At 36.6% G+C, this 19,690-nt stretch overlaps 1 protein-coding gene across 2 annotated transcripts in view; it reads right to left on the bottom strand.

Moving 5' to 3' along the window:
• The window catches only part of ATP1B3 (ATPase, Na+/K+ transporting, beta 3 polypeptide), a 37,164-nt gene that overhangs the window by 3,185 nt on the left and 14,289 nt on the right, over positions 1 to 19,690 (bottom strand). The window contains exons 2-7 of one of the 2 annotated variants that reach the window (XM_009325087.1): positions 15,512 to 15,640; positions 10,901 to 11,008; positions 9,156 to 9,343; positions 8,360 to 8,410; positions 7,762 to 7,788; positions 2,486 to 2,572 (exon numbers count right to left, since the gene is read on the bottom strand). In XM_009325087.1, coding sequence (XP_009323362.1) covers positions 2,486 to 2,572; positions 7,762 to 7,788; positions 8,360 to 8,410; positions 9,156 to 9,343; positions 10,901 to 11,008; positions 15,512 to 15,578 — 528 coding nt within the window. In that variant the 5' untranslated portion in view covers positions 15,579 to 15,640. The remainder of the gene's footprint in view (positions 1 to 2,485; positions 2,573 to 7,761; positions 7,789 to 8,359; positions 8,411 to 9,155; positions 9,344 to 10,900; positions 11,009 to 15,511; positions 15,641 to 19,690) is intronic. The other variant, XM_009325088.1, reaches the window with a different exon arrangement.

Raw genomic sequence — 19,690 nt, 5'->3', positions numbered from 1 at the left:
AGGCCAATACTGCTGACTAAGCAAAATTGTTTATTTTCTTGGTTAAAATTCGTATAAGCCAGTGGGCCAAATATGACACTACAGTATTATACAAGTATAAGCCTTAAATTTTAATCAAACAAAACTTTGGGTTACATTTTTTTTTCCCCTCGTTAACTTAAGAGACTCCTTAATATATTTCTGTTATTTTTAGGCTATCTTCTCTACTTCTCTACCAAAGAAAGCACTACAGAATACTTAAAGTCTCATTTACAAAGAATGATGGCATGGAAGCTGACATGCCAGAATTTTTTATGTGAAGTACTAGTAAGAAGTAGATTGAAATAACTACTTTCCTTGGCTGGTGATTTTACTAGATCAGAAATTTTCCTGTGCTCCTATAAACTTCAAACTGGGAGGGGGAAATGCAGCTAGTCAAGGCACTCTCAAAACTCTCCGGTTTAAGGGTGATACCACATTTGAGGTACTGAGTTTTCTAAACATCAAAAATAAAATTCCTGTGTTTCCTCAGAGAAGTCCTCTCATCGCCAAGATTTTTCAAATATGTACACAAATTTCTATGATGTTTTGAAGACAGATGATACCAGAATGGACTTTTACTCAATATAAAATTGGGGGGAGGGGGGAAGAGAATCAGCATCCTCATTAAGCACAACAGATTATCTAAGAACGGTAACAATTCCTAAGGTCAGGGAGCTGGTCTCATTGTGCTGAGCAGCAAAAGGCAAATAACCATTCTGGACCACAAAACTGTAGATATTAGCACTTTTCTGGCTCCTACCTTAGCACAAGAGTGGCAAGACTAGTTGAGTCCTCTTAACTCCTTTACACAATAAAGTAATTCAACAATTCCACAGTGATATAAAAATTCTGCTGTATAGCCAAGAAATCAATCCAGTCTCTTGAGACCTAGTCAAATACCTCAGTCTCTCACAACTCTTCTTACTGCCTCTTCTTTTTCACAATATACTAATGTTATGAGAATTGAGCCTCACATAAGCACGAATCCCCCAAACCACAGCCCCTATCCCACATGACAAAGCAAACATGAACAGACATTGAACCAAAAACTTAAAAAGTAAAACTTTTTCTTAGTCACCTAAGTCAAGCAAGGAATAGCATTGAGTTTTGCCTGATTTCATTACCCTCCCTTTCTCAATCTTTCCATCAGTATAGCAGCAAGACAGGAATTTTGTCAGGAAAGTTCTTTATCCCATCTTCGGTACAAACTACCTCCTGACGTCTCACGGTCTACTGATGCTGTATTTTGCATTTCTTAGGAAGCAGTGAGCTCTTTCACTATTCTTGCATTTCAAGAAGGGGATACAGCACATACTGACTCTGCCTGTTGGAAGCACAGGTTGAGTGTCCTTCTCTAATCTTCTATGTCTAAGAAAATGGATGGTTTACCAATTCAGAAAGTCTGGCAACAAAATGGAAAACACAAAACTACCCAGAAGTAACATGAAAGCAAATGTTGAAGAAAAACAAACTCCTTCCTCCTTAGTAAAAGCCATGTGAGGATAAAAAAAGATTATGTGAACTGCTGCAAGTAAGTATAGAGTACACTGCAAAAATAACTGCTAAAAAAATAATTTAGTACAAAAATCACTTTGGGAAATTACAACCAACCACTGTGGTATACTATGGCTCTAACAGACTTATGTTTAAAAAGTACTTCTATCTTCAATGGTGAACAGTGAAGATGTTTATTAGACTAAGTAACTCAGGAAGAGGCAATATAATTTTATATTTGATAGAAGGTACAGATTTTCTGTATGTAGTTATCACAAGTTGATGCAAGAGAAGAAAAAAATAACTAAATTCAAGTTTGAAAAGAAATTGGAGATTTAACTCTATATATTTTGTGTCCATAAAGTAGCGAGCTTTGGGGTTTTTTAAGAACTTAAGTGTTCTTCAATTAGATAAATAAAATTTATGTCAAAATACAATGACAATAGGTGGAGCAAGCAAAGAAAAACAAAGATAAGAAAATAAAAAAAAAAAAATTTTACCAAAAAAAAAGTATCTGCTACCTTTCAGTCCTTTTTCATAAAACAGAGCAAACAGAAAACATGACCACAGAGCCACAAAGGAATATAACCAAAAATACCATAATGAATTATAAACTTAATATCCTATATATTAGAAACTGCATTGTAATCCAAAGAACCAGTTTACTTTTCCTGCCTTTCCCTGCATTCAAAAAGATGCCAAAAGATATCAGTGACCAAAAAGCAGCAGATGCCCTTAATACTGCTGGTATACAGCCTCTTCTTCATTAGGACAATGCCCGGTTTATTTCCTTATGTCTGCTAAAGCGTATCTCTAATCTCATCGAGCACTGTGAAATTCCTGCATATGTAGTATTCCAAGTACCTCACTATAAAGTTCAAACTTCAGAATCAATCTGATATTAGTCATTGTAAATGTAAACAGAAACAAAACATGTACAAAACGAAGACCATCATTAAGGCATACTTACATGCAAGCTTTTCCCATAGTATGGAAAGTACATTAAGTCAATCAAGCCTTCAGGAGGAAAATAATTTATCTCAACCATGCCTTCTTCCTGTGATTGGAGACAGCAACAAAATTAAAAGTTAACATCTGCTTGCATAAAAATGAATACAAAATTAGAATTATAGCCCAATGATAAAGTGCAAGATCCCTAAAAAAAGGCAACTGAGCTACAAACTCTTAGAGTAACTTCCAAAATAGATTTATTTTTGGCAGTTACATGCTGCACACATCTGCTACAGTAAGGATTATTAACAATAGTATTTAAATTAGTAATCAAGTCAAGACAGGTTGCCTTCATGTTTCCCTTACGAGTCAAAGAAAAGGGGAAGGGGGGGGAAGGATATTCATTGCAATGACTAATTTAACAACCACCAAAAAAACCCATATGTAAGCTAAAATCCCAAGTATCCACAAGCAAGCCTGTGTATTTTGGTGAAGCAACAGCATATCCGTATTTAAGTTAAAGATGAATTTCTGTTTAAAGCCAGGTTTTTAAGCCTCTCAAATTTGGAACAATACAACCCTTCACAAAGAACAATAGCCCCCTCCCTGCAATGGTGTACTATTCCTAACATTTGTTCAGCTAGCCTTGGAATACAGGATACCTAAAAGGAAACCCAAGTTTAAAATGGTGATGTTACTAGAGTTTCTGTGTGTCATCACCACCTTAGAGGAACAATATACATATGCATGCCTTATTGCTAGACTTTCCCCTATAATCCAAAATCTTGTAATAAGAAGCAGCTAGCTACAAAGTTGCTGCCTGATTTCTGAGGAGTCGCCCAATCTGTAAGATATACAAAACGCATATATATGATTGAGCTGTCCCAGACACAGGCTGTCAGTAGAGTGATACACAGACACATCTCCCTATGTACAATATTCCTCAGGATTGTGTACCCTGGCAGGATGTCAAACTACCACAAGTTCAAACCACTAGGAAATGCCCACATCTAACATGACTTTCTATAATACAGTAAACATACTACCCTGATAAAGGGAAATGCCACTAAAACAACCCCCTCAAAATGCTAAATGTATCTTCAGAACATCTCTGCTTGTTCAGTGTAATTCACAAGCTCAGAGTGCATTGGTAACTTTCATTGTTTTTTCTATACTACCATACACAACAGCTGCCATTTTAAAAAGATACACTTACAAAGTTCAGAAGACAACTGCAGTAATAGAACTAAGCAAGAGGGACACAAAGATCAAAAAAATACTAAAGAATAAACCACAGCTCAAGAATACCTTCTCCTTGCCTCCTCAAAAGAACATACAATATGTTGTTTAGGATATGGCCACATTCTTGTTCCTTTGCAGTCTGAATTATTGCAGTTCTTCAATATATGTTTATTAAGTATTTTGGACCTTGAGCTAGCAAATTTAATTACTAAGTAGAAACGTGTTGCTTTTCACCATTATTCTTTATTTTATTTAAAGCTCATGCAGCTGAAAATAGTAATTTTTCAAATACATTTCTGAAATAATGGTTAAAAAATCAGAATACAGAATAACAAAAGAAAGATAAATAGGAGTAGAGCTTTCTGGAGCAGCTAAACACGAGGCATGCATGCAGTCATATATATGCATCAGGCTATCAATGCAATAGCAGAGAGGTTCTGGGACATGCAACTGCTGTGGGGTTTTGGATTTTCTTTAATAATTAATTAATCAATCCTCATTAATATCCCTACACAATTTAAAAAAAAAAAACGAACACCTAAACAAGCGGCATTTGCTGAAGAGCTTCAAGAATCAGTCCATCAGTGAGTGTCACTTTTTCCGCTTACCATTTACAATTTCCACAAAGAGTTGCAGGCAGTCAGCAAATCTAAAAATCAGACCACTTAGCTGGACAGATAGACTTCCACCTTACTTACTGGGTTTTTATTAAGACTGTGTCTTCGAAAGAATAATTTTGCAGATGTTAAAATAATGTACAAAGACCCAAGGAAAGAACTTGGGCAAGACTGGTCTGTAATCATTTGAGAAGAAGAAACGGTATCATTGCACAAGATAAAGAGCAGTATCCATTAGTAGAAACTGTAAAACATCTAAGATTTCTGTCACAAAAAGCAAGGTAACTCAGATGCTGAGCATGTTGACAATAGCAAGGCACGTAGTGCCATTCATACAGCCATTCTTCATTCTTGTAAACTAGAAAGTGATACCTAATACAAATTCAAGATGGTCGCAGCAGAAATTATATATATATATTTTTGAATTAAGGCTATTTTTCTTTTCTGTAGTTAAAAAAAAAATATCATGCATCAAATCTACCGGTTTTCAGTAAAGGTAGTTTTCACCTCAAAGAATACTGCTGCAAGATGTTCCAGCGCACATGAAATTGCAGACCTCCAGCCCAAAACTAAAGACCTAAAATGCTGATCTTCAAACTTCTTGGAAACACAATCCTTTTTTGGCTTGTTTCTCTTCGTGGAGATCCTCAAGACTACAGCAGGTCAGTTCCTCCAGGATGCAGGAGGAAGAACCAGCTGTAATTAGTGTCTGACACTGCAAACACCCACTTCCCTAATCTACAGAAATTACAGTGATGACAGCTACCACTATGTGGGGACAAAGGAGGGAGCATCCCCAACTATCAAGTGTGCTGACTTTGCAATTACAGATCTATCTAAAATTTTTCTATTTTAAAAAAAATCCCACAGGAGGAGTACAGGGAGAAGAAGGAAGAATCACCTCACAGGAGAATGCTTGAGGAACATGAATTTCAAAATGAGAAACTTAAATGACGTTTCAGGTGGCAGACTGGCAGGATGCGCAGACAGAAGCAATTAACTTTATTTTGTATTTGAGGGACTTGTCCTCTGAATTAAAAAAAATATTTTTTTTTTCCCCCCCATTTAAAAGTCAGATTGTGTGAAGTCCAGGCAGACACTTCTCCAAATTGCTCTCAATATATGTAAAACTAACTATAAAGAACAAGAAATATTTAAAAACATAGATGAAGGGGAAAGAAAAATTGGTAAACAGCAAACCTACAGGCTAAAGAGAAAGAGAACATGATAGTAGGATTTCCACTCTGCTCAATTAAATCACCTTTTAAGCAAATCCATCTTTGTCACTCAGACATTAAAGGCTTCTGATGTAAAATTTAAAATTACTAGTAAGTTGCATTTGTGCTACGACCTGCACAAATATGCTCATATATTCTATGAAGCTAATACTAGCTCAGGGTTTATTTTCAGAAATGCGTGTCACCTGGATTAAACTTTGCAGTACACCCTCAACGCTTTTAATCCACGTTTGCTGACAGCAACACAGAAGGAAAAAAACCAAAAACCCCAAAACACCACAACAGAACACATCAGTTACTTAAGAGACTAGGGTAAACACCCTGAATAAGAGAAGCAATAGAGAAGTACAAATGACCGCTACACTTCAACTTCTGTTACAAGCCGGTATTTAGGGAACATTCAAATACAGTGGCAGATGCAATCCGATTATAAATTCGTCTGCAAAATGCACAAAAGCCTATTGGCTATCCTTCTCCACCTTTCCAGTGTGCATGCAAGAGGGCCACAATTCACATCCTCGCATCAACAAGACCCAGAAGAGCCACAAGATATTATTTCCAGGTAAGCATCCACCTTATCCACTACAGAAGAGGAAGAGACCATTACACAGCACTCATTTCCTAAAGAGTCAAAGAAATAAAAACGGAATTGGAAACAAGGCCTCATAAGCTGACGTAAAGAACAGAAACAGTAATCCTTTAAGTTTGAAGTAAGAGTTTCAATAAGCAAGGGGCATAACAGAAAGAAGGAGAATTTCTGTAAAAATGAAGCACAGACAAAAGGAGAAAATGAAAGTTGTTGATGCTGCTTCTCCACTTTGCTGTCTACAGAGAAGGATGAATCGTAACCAGTAAGCTTTCGTAAGCAGGTAAATCATGATGAGCTAGGAGAATAGGCTAATTTAAGATGAGAGAGATGCATTCAAAGTGGCAAAGCCTGACAAATATTTTCCCTGGAAGTCACTAAAGAACTAATAAGATTAATAATCTTAAAATTTAAAAACACCATACTTGTGTAGATCAGAGAAATTCTAACTGGATATGGTAAAAAGCAGTACTTCATACTTAAAGAAAGAGGATGCAAGAAAATACATACCGTAACATAAAATACAATGTATCTGTCAATATCTCAAAGGGAAAAAAAAAAAAAAAAAAAAGGGCAAAAAGCCCTACCACGATCAAACAAGTTGTTATCAAACTTATTCTTTGGCTAGTGAAATCAGCTAAGAGGAGAGGAAAAAGCATCATCTATAATTTGCTTAGTATAGCTTTTACCACTGTTTCACAGAGCATCCATATAAGAAAGCTGAAGAAATACGATCATCGTAAAATAGGATTGCCATCAATATTTTATAAATCACTTGAACGTTAGTGCTCAACACCTCAGGAGGCATTTCAGGTGGAAATGAAGATGACTGTCCTGGACCCTGTTCAGTGTTTTCAGTAAGGACTTGCGAGATGTAGAAGGAAGTTCATTCATTGATGGCACCAAGCCCTAAGTAGTTCAAAACACTTCAGAGAATTCAATCCCATTAAAATGATCAGGAAAAATTATGGGGGAGGGGGGGCAAAAATAGCAACATGAAATTCAAAGCTCTGAACTTCAAGAAATCACATATACAAATACAGACTGGGAAATAACCAAAAGAAAGATCTAAGTAGTAAAATGATTAAAATAAAGAGTCAATGCATTACAAACGGCAAATTCACCTCGAGACACATTATTACTTCCAATGTGATGACAGAGGGAAAAATTCTGTCATGAAGAATACCTCAGTTAGAGGCAAGCTTCTGTCCAGTTTGGGATAACACATTACGAAAAATGATAAACTAGAGAAGTCAAAGAAGGAAGAGTACTAGTAAAAGTAGAAGAAACTTAATTGCTTTATTCTAAAGAAACAAATAATTCCTCCAACAGAACAACATTTTTTAAGAATGGACACGAAGAAATCAGTCTCAAATAAGAGAAGGAATCACCTTTACTTGCAACAGGCTGTCACAGGGAGATCAAAACTTTTTTCAAAGACTCCACAAAAATGAGGTATTAAAATTTATGCCTACCACAGGTACCTGGGATGAAGGCAGGAACACTTACAGTATTTGTCTCATTAAATGCTAAAATTTCCTAGCCTACATTTTTATCAGTCACCTCAAGCTAAAAGCCACGACTGCATCCCTTGCTCAAGCTGCTAACTTACCAAGGCTTTCACTGCTCCCCAAGCAGTCTAGGAAAAATACGCAGAAATCAAAGTAATTACTAGAGTTGTTATAAAACATTCTGGGTAAATCCACTGGTACACAAATATGCAAAGATTAGCCATTATTATAAGTAGTTTATACTTGATTTGAAGTCAACTTTTTTCTTGAACAGTAACATTAGTTTCCACACTGTGTCTTACCCATCATTTATAAAATTGTCTAAGGTGCACTTGCAGCATGGAGAAAAAATAAAAATATAGGTTATGAAATGGGAAAACAAAACACAACTCACAATAAATAAGTAAATATGACCACAAATTACATGTATGCATTTTCCTCGACTCTAAACCAAGTCAGGTAGCTCAAATACATCTAAAGATGAAAGAACAACAACAAAAAAAGTATTTTTATAAGTACACTGAAGAAATTAAATACACTAAAACTAAACCAGACATACAGTAAGATGAAAACAAGAAAAAAAAATGTACAAAGTCTAACAAGAAAGGGAGTGAAGTAAGTGTTCTGACACAGTATATTACTTCATCCTAATCACAAGGAAAATTAACTACGCACTTATTTCTTACATTCAGAACTGACCTTAGATGTACAGTATATACGTGGTTCCCCTTCAGGCTTTAATCCAATTATCTAAAGACGAGAAAGTTAAAAAAAAATTATAGACTTTCTTCCCCTTTCCAGTTTTACAGAATGAATTTGAACTTCCCCCCCGCTTAATATGACAGAGTTCATACAGGGAGCAAATCTATCTAGTGTCATTTTTATATGAAGCACAATTTTAGACTAGGACTAAGATTTAAAGCATTGTTAAGTTAAAGCTCAAATAATTACAGTGGCCACAGAAAGGACTATTTTCTTATTTTACATTCAGCATGTAACATTAATGGCTCAAACCAGTTAGCAGTTCAAGTAATGTATAACATCACTGAAAAGTCAAATACTTGTTCACTCAGTGAAGTTTTCATCACCTTAAATAGTTTAGGAGTTACAGAATGCATGACATTCTAATTACATTTCTAGAATGCAGACATGAAGTAAAACACACTTTACCTGCATAGCATTTTAGAATCTGTTACATAGAACAGTGAGCAAAAACAAAGACCACTGTACTCCTTAAAACAGGGTTTTCAGATATCTTGATGCAAGTAATCAAAGCCAATACTTGTAAGTGTTAGAACGCTCAAAAAGCTCACTTCATTTTACTCTCTGAAACACATGAATTGCTAAGCATTTCAGCAAATTATACTATTCCAGAAATGCAAATATCTTGAGAAGAAAACTGAACATGTATTTCAGTCCTTTTCTACAGTCATTTTTCACACAGTGGTAGTTGGGAGCACTTATACTAAGAATTAAAAAATAAGCAGGCACTTACTCTGTTCATTTTCACAAGCACGCAGGGAGTTCCTTTAGAATAGCCAAAGGTCTTGTCTTCCTTTCCAGAGCATTGTCCAAGCTCAGAGAGGTTAAATCGACATGCCTTTTTAACAGCAACATCATTCTGATCAAAAATCCTTCCTCGTGTACAGTTTATGTTTTGGGATTGCTTTGAATCATCATATGCTACGAAACAGAAATAGCTCATAAATCAATGGTATAAAGCATACAAATAGCCAAAAACTGCAGAAGCCTATATAAACATCTAATTTATAGTTGTTACTTTCTAGGAGTTTTCTCAAAGGACTATTTTCAGAGCACTATGTCTCTTATATCCAATCTTAATAAACACTTTTTCAAAGCCTACCAAAAAGTGGCACTGTACTTGAATGAAAGAACAAAAAGAGTATTACAAAAGAAATAATGCTGTCCTGCTTTTCGAATGGTATCAATAACCACAACTTTATTAATTTCTGTAAATAAACTAATTCTAAGCTAATTATGTATTCTAAACTAATAATATATTAAAATATAAACAATCCCGTTTTTACCCAGAAACAAAACCAGTTTTCCCTTTGCACCTGTTTCTTTTATAAAAACACAGGAAGACTTCAAGTATTTCAATGACTAATATTAAATTGCCTGTACATTTACATCAGATAATATAACTGATGTTATACTAACATCCCAAGTTGTTTCTCACTCTCTTGTGTTTCACAACTACACAGATCACATTGTCACAAACGTTTTGTGGTTTTGTTCCCCTCCCCCAGCTAAGCAAAAACAAAGGAAAATGGAAAAAGGGTAAGTTCATCCTCAATGCGGAAGTCCAAAACCCACTGAACTGCAGGAGAGGCAGGTAATCATGAAATGTAGCATTCCTCCCAGGAACCCTTGGCAGAGCACTGAAAGAAAAGCCTACTCATAGAAGCTTTTAGTAGGCACCAAAACTACGATTCCAGATAGATTCAAGTACAGCTTGTGTGGCTAACAAAGCAACTCATGCACACAGGTGAAATTTTACAGCACCTCCTCAATTCTGACTTAAAACTTTTGAGGGGTTAAACTTACTAATATTTTAAATCAATTTCTGTATTTCTAGATTAAGTGTACATCCAGGCACATATATAAAATAACGTATGACTTAAACTAGTGATTTTGCCATCCTTTAGTCTTGTCCTGTTACCTTTTCTCCATGTTCTAAATCCAATGTTTTAATATTTCTGCCCGTAAATACTGTGTATCAGGGTGAAAATTAATAAATTGCAATTAATTTAATCTTTGTATGCCTCATTTTTTAAACAAGCAAACACTCAAGTTCTTAAGACTAAAGGATTCTCATTCAGTTACCAAGCCATTTAGATGAAGACTGATCAGTTAAGGCTTGATAAACTTTGCCTCCAAATACATGATCTATGTAATTTTACACTGAATTCTTTTGGCATATGTAATTTCTACATCTTGTAGTATTTAAACAACAATGTCCCCAGAACACTGGACTAGGACCCAAAACTCTCTGTTATGTACTCCAGCATTCCTCATGCTCAGGCTCCCTGTCCAATATAGGTATTGATACTTACCTTTTTCTGTAAAGTATATACTTTAATAACACACATGTCTAGAGTAAGCCTGAACTTGCACCAGTTTTCATTAGCAATTGGTAACTACAAGCAAAAAAGGAAACTAACGTACTCAACATTAAGACTCCTGAATTACTTAGGCAGTTGTAAGTAACTTACTTACATTCAAGAAATTTTCTAAGTGTAGAAACATATTCTGCGTATGAGCGGGCATCACTCTTGTTAAAGTAAAATTCCAATGCAGTGTCTGGCTTTGGTGAAATCATAAGTCCTTAAAAAGAGAAAGTGCAAGTAAAGAACTAAACAACTTCTCTTTCCTACACCTCTCTAACCTACTCAAAAATCATATCCATAAATTGGAAAATACCCATCTGTAAAGAAACATCAAGGTTACCCCTATATTCCAGGTACTGGAAGGTAGCTTGTGTTTGAAGTCAGTCATCAAAATCAACATTACATTAATTAATACTTAAATTAAATCCAATGTAGAACTGCAATTCACAAACCAAACCCAACTGATTAGGAATAGCAAAATCAACAACTTAATCACTCTCAGTCGAAGAATTTTACTGATTCACTTCCCACTTTCCATATTCAGCAAATTAAACTTAAAAAATAATTGAAAAAATACCCAAAACCACACCCAGAAAGCCTCCAGTTAAAGCTATGCTTCAAAGCTTTAGGCAATATAGAGCGAAGCTACGATTGTATTAATCTCATAGAAACCCACGAGAAACAAAGTATTTTTTAAAACTTTATAATGCATAGAGATGGCTTGAAAGATTTCCCAATCAAAACAGACAAGCCAAGTTAGTTGTCAGTCCTTCCCTCCTTCTCCTCAAACAGGAAGTTTAGATGTCATCTGTGTCATGGAGAATGCAAGAAACTTTATCAAACCACCGCACGCGTGTCACTTGAAGGGGTACGCCCTAGTCAGGCTGTGGTAACCACAAACGCTCTTGAGCTGCCTCCCAGGCTGCTAGCACCTAGCCAGGGTTCCCCCGCCTGCTGCAGTGGGGGCCTGCGGCCGGCTTCATTCAGCTGCTGGCTGAGGGCACTGGAACGGCAGCAATCTACGGCCAGGGAGCCAGGACCGGCAGGAGAAACGAGGACGCAGGTTACTGAACGCTGAAGTCCAGCTTTGCGTTGAAGGATGAAAAAGGCAGACACTGACATGGAGTTTGGGCCCTTGATAGAGGTGAACTGTCCTTCTTCCCAGGATGTGGGTAAAGAAAGGTACAGATTAAATCCTAGGGATTTTTTTGTAGCAGGTGAAAAAGGCACACTCTCTGCTAATACAGCCCTGTACCATCGGGAGTTGTCACTAACACGCGTACCTAATGCTACTATTATTCATCACAACTTCAGTAGCAGATGAAATAGCACTACACCACCAGATAGTGCAGAAGAAATTAAATCTGTTCAGAAAAGGGTGTATGACTGATTGCTTTATTCACACTACCTGAAGGTAACTCTTATTTAATAGAAATAATTAGAACAGATAAAAACCCTGCAGTTGTGATTAACAGATGAATGTCCGTGCATCTGTCTCTTCAAGTATAGCTGAGAACCGACATTGCAGTTCCACAAAAGAAAAAAAAACAAACAACACTATTGTTTGTAAGATTAGTTTTCTTCTAAGTTAGAATATTAAAATGGTTTGATCAACGTCAAATTTGGCATAATAAGGGAAGAAGTTGCAACTACAGCAGCAACTAATTGTATCAGCTTAGGATGCCATGTAGTTTCCTATCCTCTGGCAAAACCAATTAAAACTAGATTCACCAATGAATAAAATTTAAGGCAGAAAACAAAACTCTTCTCCCAAAATTAAAAAATAAAATCAGGCCTTCTTTATACAAAATAAACATTTAAGAAAATAAGACTATAGTGGGAAGATAAAGTTGGATAAGCCATCTTAATGTTGGATTCTTAATACATTACTGTCAGTAATCAATGACAGTAAGCTTTTGGAAAGCATACAGAAAGTGCAATTAAGCAGACCAGGTCTATTAAGGATTCACCTATAGAAATGACCAAGCTTCTCATCCGAAGGCAGAAATTATTACAAATACTTTAAATTGGGAAATAATAAAGGTATATACGAGAAATTTATCATAGACAAACATCTTTTAGATTCTAAAAAAACCCAGGTATAATTTAATGCCATTTTTGACTGCAAATTACTTTGCACCATTACAGTCATCTTCTGGCCTCCACACTGAACTGGGATTCAAAAAAATATACAAGGTAATTAGTAACAGGGCTGAAAAATCGCTGAAGCAGTTTTACGCACTAAGGGGTTTTTGAGGGAGAAGAGATTGTTATTATCTATAGAATTATACTGTAAATGAAGGACTTAGATGCTGTTTTTCAAAATGAATATGACAAAGTAACTAAACTAGTCACCAATGAATGAAACAATAATTTGAAGAGATTTATTGCTTCAGGGGAACTTCAAAAACATCCTAAGAGAAGGGACTGCTCCAATTCCAGTCGATCACAGTCTGCTTAGAGACTATTTTGTAAATTTTGGAGAAAAAGCTATTTGAAGGACTGATGCATGGACTGTGAGAGATGCAGGACTTGGGCTCTTCTAGAGGAACAGAATTGGCAGCCTCAACATAGGATCACATCTCGGATTGTAACAGAGATTACATTATCCTACAATTCCAAGAGGGATTTTAAAAGAAGGTTTTTAAATCATCTGGATTTGATTGATACTATTATATCCCAGTGTACAATGCAATTCAAATATCAATTATAATATAAATCAACTGTGAGATTTCCAAGTACGTTTAACACAAGAGTAAACCTTTGACCTACGCCATCCAGGTTTTGTGTGTAGAATTTTTTATATAATTTAAAGTTTTACAGCCAGGAACATGACATGTTTCACTGCAAGTGAAAAATGACAGAGTTAAAGAGAAACATTGAAACAGAAATAAGCAATTTTATTAACTTCTATGTATGAGTAATTAAAGACATTGTTAATAAAAAAAAAAATTCAGAGATCTTATAGGAATTCTTAAATTAAAAACTAATTGTGGCATACATACTTTTTTAAACAAACATCCCTTATAACTTATTTCAAAACAAAGGAAAATTAATACCCTGAACCGCAAGAGGCACGAGAGAAAAAACGTCACTCCAGTCCAGTATTAAGTCACAGCTACCCACCGCTCCATCCACTACCAAGGTTCTGACTACCAGAAAGGAAATGGGGAGAAATTGTCAACTAAGCCACCTGCTTTTTTTTTCCTTTCCCCTCCCCCCCCATTCTTTTTTCTTTTTTTTTAAACTAAGCAGCTCTCTTTTTTAAATTATAATTCTTTCCAGCATTTAGCCCAGTCTTAGCTTGAAAAAACAGCACAAATCCTCAAGAATCCCTTATAAGAAGAGGACACTTGTTAGACAAGGCCTGAACGCTACATCAAAACAAATTCTGTTCAGAATCCAGAGACATTTACCACCTTGGCCCAATTGCAACTTGCTCACACAAAGGTTACTGTTTCATCTTAAGCATTGATGCAGCTGCAAGATGCTGGTTAATTTTAACAGTTTGGAGTTCAAATTAAAGAATTTCAAAAAAAGAAAAAGTATTTAAAAAAATAATGTCATCTAACTTGCACCAAAATATTAATATTGCATAGCCATTTAGTTTTGTTGTGTTTTAAACATAAATTTGGTCCCTAAGCCAAGTTACTATAAAACTCGAGATGTCTTATCAAATTTTTAGGTGGCCCAATCATTTAAGTTGCATATGCAAATCAAATACATACACATTCTCCAGAAACAGTAACTAGAAAACACTGATCTCTTTGGTGTAGTTAAAGTCTGCAGAAGCATCTTTTAAATCTTTCAGAGTGAAAATCCTTGATTTTTTCCAATATGGAGATACACCAAAATAGAGCCTATAATGACAGATTTTTGTGACATTTAAACCAATCTTTAAAAAAAAAATTAAAAAGTAAAAAAAGGAAAAAAATGAAAATAATAAAAAGACAACCACCTTATTATTCATTTTTATCTGTGCAGGCTTTTTTTTCTGTCACATACAGCTCCTTGAACCAGCCAACAGTGGGACTGGACAGGCATGTACAGAAAGGAAGCAGTAGTCCCAGGAAGCAAGACACCACTTTTAGTGGCAGCTACACGTTACGTGGACTTAGCTTCATCATAAAACAGGACCATCCTTCTTCAGCGGATCCCTGACATAATGACATAATAGGTCAACAACCCCTTGAATCCACAGACATTCCATGTCGGTTGAAAGCTATCTAATACTACAACGAAAACTCTGGAAATGCCTCCGTATCATAGTCCTTACACGCTCTTGAGCGGATCACGCCGACAGTAGAGCCTTCCTGTACTTTCTTCAAAGTATCAAATACTAATCACAGGCGGCCCTCCATCTGATCCAAGAGAACTGGTTCACAGTATCTTTAAAGCAATTTGATTAAATGATAATCCCACTTCTGCAACAGCATGTCGTGTGGATGTGCAGGTAAAATTGCGGTCTACACACATGACAAATTCAACTGAAAAGAACTTAGAGAAAAAACAGCAGAAGTTAGCACGAACACACAAAAAGCTACTGACTGAATTTATGCTATAAATGTATATAACTTGCCTCACACCAAGTTTTACCTTTGAAACCTGTAAGAAATTGAATAATAATCACCGTTTCCCATAGGCAGCTCATACTGGGAACAAAATGAAACTTAGCTGTTAAACCAGACAGAGGTTTATGAAAAAATAAATACACTGTTACCTGGACTAGAAATCCGGTCACGATATTTTGGTATATCATTGCTCAGTGTCTGAAGCATAACCCACATTGTGAATGTGAAGAGCGCTGCTAGGAAGCCATAAAATACCAGATAGAATAGTAAGATCAAACCTGTAAAGAAAAAGCTAAAATTACTATTTTCGTTTCAGCTAATTCCATTACCTACTTTGAAAATCAAAATGGCAGAGAAGCAACACAACGTTTGGTTTTGGTTGCCCCCTCAATCCCTTGCCACTCCTAACTGTGGTTATAAATCAATATGCCTCTAGCATACATACGTATTACACAGTGCAGAATAATGTGTGCAAAAATGGTTTCTTCATACTTTCTGGCTCTTAAAATTTACAGGGCATTTTGGCATCTCTATTTTTAAGAGAGAAGCATTAAAAACTGCTCTTTGGGCTACACAGGAAAGCTGGCAAAGATGACTAAGCAGTCCATTAGGAAAAAAAAAAGTTTCACTTGTTTAAGGGAATTATAGTTTTGTACCTGGAAAGGAAGGGGTCGTAGGGAAGCCGAAAGAATTGAGTGAGAAGATAAAATTATTACACTGGATCCAGAAGAGGTAGGAAGCGATTGGTGCTTTAATAACATGGTTGATATTTGAGAGGACTCCACACAGAGCATTCATGCACACCTATGTCCTGTTACAAGAGACTTCTCAAGGTGAAAATGCTTTCTGCTGAGTATTTTTGAGAACAAACCAAGCCTTCTACTCAGACTTATCAAAAGTCTCTGCCTAACACACCCACCTGCTTTACCAATCTATCTCGGGGACCCAGCAACGTTCCCAGAATTCACCAACTACACAGATGTTACTAGCTTCAACTTGACCGTTGCTTAAGGAAGAGCTCCTCAAAACCTGAGGAAACAGCCTCAAGGAAACAGCCTATTATGACACTGTTCCTCTCCATCACTTAGGGGTAACAAATTGCTAAGTGAGAACACTACTTAGGAAAACAGCTTGAAAACTTACTGTGATAAAGTGTTTTTATTTTTTCCCCTGTTCTCCCCCCCCCCTTTTTCATTATGCATGCACAGACACGACATGCACTCTGGATACACAGAGCAGCTGTTTACTGAAAAGACAAGGTAACAGACAGGCCAAAGTTAAAATCTTACTTTAGAGATGGTAGGGACTCAGATCAGCTGCAGAGATTTTCAGAGAACTTTCTGCCCTTTTTCTCAGCAGTATGATGCATAACATTCATTTAAAAGCCTTTTAAAATTTGGGACAGCTCAATTATTTTAGTAACTAAGTTTTAGTAACAAGGTTTTTTATTCTTGCATTGTTTTTTGACCCTGGTGGACCCATGTTAGTGTATCTCATTAAAGCAAAAAACCAGCAGCACACTGTTTGCTACATTCCCTTGGTTTTGTTTTCAGAAGTTCTGACAATATGTGTTGATGATTACTATTAGATTACCTTTTAAAATTTACATTTACCTGGAGATTGTTCCCAACTAAAGATGAAGCATATATACTATATGGATGGAAGACTTACTAAAAGACATTTAAGATTCAACAGAAATTGTTTTATTAATTGAGTATACAATGCTAACCTAAAAAAGAGTGTATGATTCTGTTTTAAGACTGAACACTTGAGACTTAAGGACATATGCATAGACATTGTCAAAAAGAATGGGAGCTATACAAGTACTGAGGAATTCAGATGCTTGCACAGAGAGCCATCTTCAAAACCTTTCTAATTCAAAAACATAACCGAACAATGATGCAAGTTCAATTTTTATAAAATATCCTAGCTGTAAGGCTGCTATCAGGAAGCCAGAGAGATGTAACTCAGGTCAAGAAAAGCATATCAAAACCATTATGCAACGTTCCACCACTGACACTTGATTATACGAGAGAATCAATTGCCGGTTTTTTCACCCTTCCATAGAAAAGGAAGAGTCAAAAGCAAAAATGACTGTACCCCAGTGCTGTGTACTGTCCACTGGAAGATGACAGAAGGAAGCCTAATCCCTGGCTCCTGTCCCAGAAACTATGCTTGCATTTTGCACTGAAATATTTTCTAGTGTACTACAGCCCCCGGTACTCCGTGACTGCTAAAGACATAAGCACCTGTATTACTTCTCCTGAAATAATGAGGTGGTTCCCAAATTATCTTTACCATAACGTAAGTTCTCTGCAGCAACCAGCTGAATGTTACTGGATTTGCTGAGAAAGTTACTTACCAATCTGCAATAATCTGAAAGTGATGAGCTATTTAAAATACATTTAGGGACCACTGAGATTTAAGATACAATGCAGTGATCAGAAGTTAAGTAGCAAAGTACATGAACACAAGAACAAGCTTACTCTATAATGAACAATACAGCTAGACATCTCTTATAAACTATTTCTAAGGCTATTTAGAAGCTGAAAAGAACATATAAAAACAAATAGTAGAAATCCTAATCAACAAAAGCCGTTACGAAAGTTGCATCTGTATTTGGCACACCAGCAGTTTGCTTTACCAATAAGCTTACAATTGCTTTAACTGGATCCAAAACAGAATAATGATCTTCTGATTAATACCCAATGTATCTTGGGTATCACAAAAACACACAAACAAAAAAACGCCCTTACAAAACCTTTGGTCAGCTCTGATTTTGATCCCTACCAGTTAATCAATTATTGAATACACTTTCATCGAGCTGTCTAAAAAGTACACTTTCCATCAAGTGACCAAGACATTCATCAATCAGTTCCAATGGAACAGAAAAAAAGTTAGACATTTAAGACAAGACAAGCACCTTCTGTGGTAATTAGCATAAAAGCAAGAAAGCCAAGGAAATCTTGTTCATTGAATTATTTCGGTATAGATCTGTATTTTAATTTCCAAGATGATGCCTAACTTCACCGGGTAAAAAACAAATAAAAAAATTCCCTGCCCACTTGTTTATTACCGATGGGCATAACAGCACCACGGTGGTGCACTTCTAAGCAGAGATGGCCCTAAGAATAGTACTGCTTTGGGCCAATACTACCATAACATCTGCAATACTGGCCTTGGACCTCATTTTGAAGCACCCTGAAGAGCTGATCCAAGCCTGCTGCAGCTCCCTTCCTTTGCTCCCTCAGTCGAGACAACGGTGCCTACCCACCTACACTGCCTCTCCACTCCAGCAGGGAAGGGGGCTGCTGGGGTCCCCTCCCCTGCCAAGAGCTACAGCGGGGCAGAACTGCTACGTGTAGGCAGTCCCTGGGGAGTCCTCATGTCCACAGAGGGAGCGCCAATATTGGGGAAAACGAGAGGGACCCCAATGTCTAAAACACAGCGATTGACTCCGTGGTGGAGACTACACTGTGAATAGTCCCTTACGGAGTCCTTGTCCCTGAAACTCCACTAACCCTCCCCAGTCCAGCAAGGCGTGCGTGCACGCACACATACAGATTATTTTTAATCTTTATTTTAATACAGCTTGTAAATGCACTGCAGAACACTGACCACTAGACTAAACTACCACATTTATGCTACTTTGCCACATTAAAAAGAGGGAAAAAACAAACAACAAAAAACCCCTCCGCAACTCCCAGCAGCCCCAAACTGAGTAAGCTGCTCTTTGTGAGCCTGTTAGTATTAATTACCCTAAGCTAATCACAGTGAACAAGCCATAACCTGTCAAGAAGCTCTGCCAAAATAACTTCACGTAACACTGGATTTCTTGTCAGCAAACAAGATGTACCCAAGTAACAGTGGAACACTGTCCTCCACATTTACTCCAAGGAAAGTACAGCTACCACATCCATCATGCAACTCAATTCAATTGTTGCAGAACATCTTGCTACGCCAAACCCTTCGAGTCTCTCAGTCTTTGACACTAAAACTATCACACAAGGAAAACTGTCAGAACCAAAATTCCACATTACAATTGCTCTAGTTGTTTTTTTGTTTTGTTTTTTTCTTTTTCTTTTTGCAGGGCATCACAGCACCAAAAACCCTTCGTATCCTAACCACACGGATAAGCAACAGTCAAATCTGGAAAACTGCTATTTCTGAACCAACATGTTGGCGCCATCATTAGTTGGAGTTCATTTGCAGGCATCAAAACACTTCTCCACTATGAAAATTAGAATTTCTCACTCTGGTGAATGCAAGATATCACATACCTGGCCATCATTTCCATGATGAATACAAGCTTTCCAAACTTTACGTGG

Source organism: Pygoscelis adeliae, unplaced genomic scaffold (assembly GCF_000699105.1).
Source record: "Pygoscelis adeliae isolate BGI_AS28 unplaced genomic scaffold, ASM69910v1 Scaffold155, whole genome shotgun sequence".
NCBI lineage: Eukaryota > Metazoa > Chordata > Aves > Sphenisciformes > Spheniscidae > Pygoscelis > Pygoscelis adeliae.
Note: the sequence above shows the minus strand (reverse complement) of the source record. Positions and strands in the feature narration are given on the sequence as shown.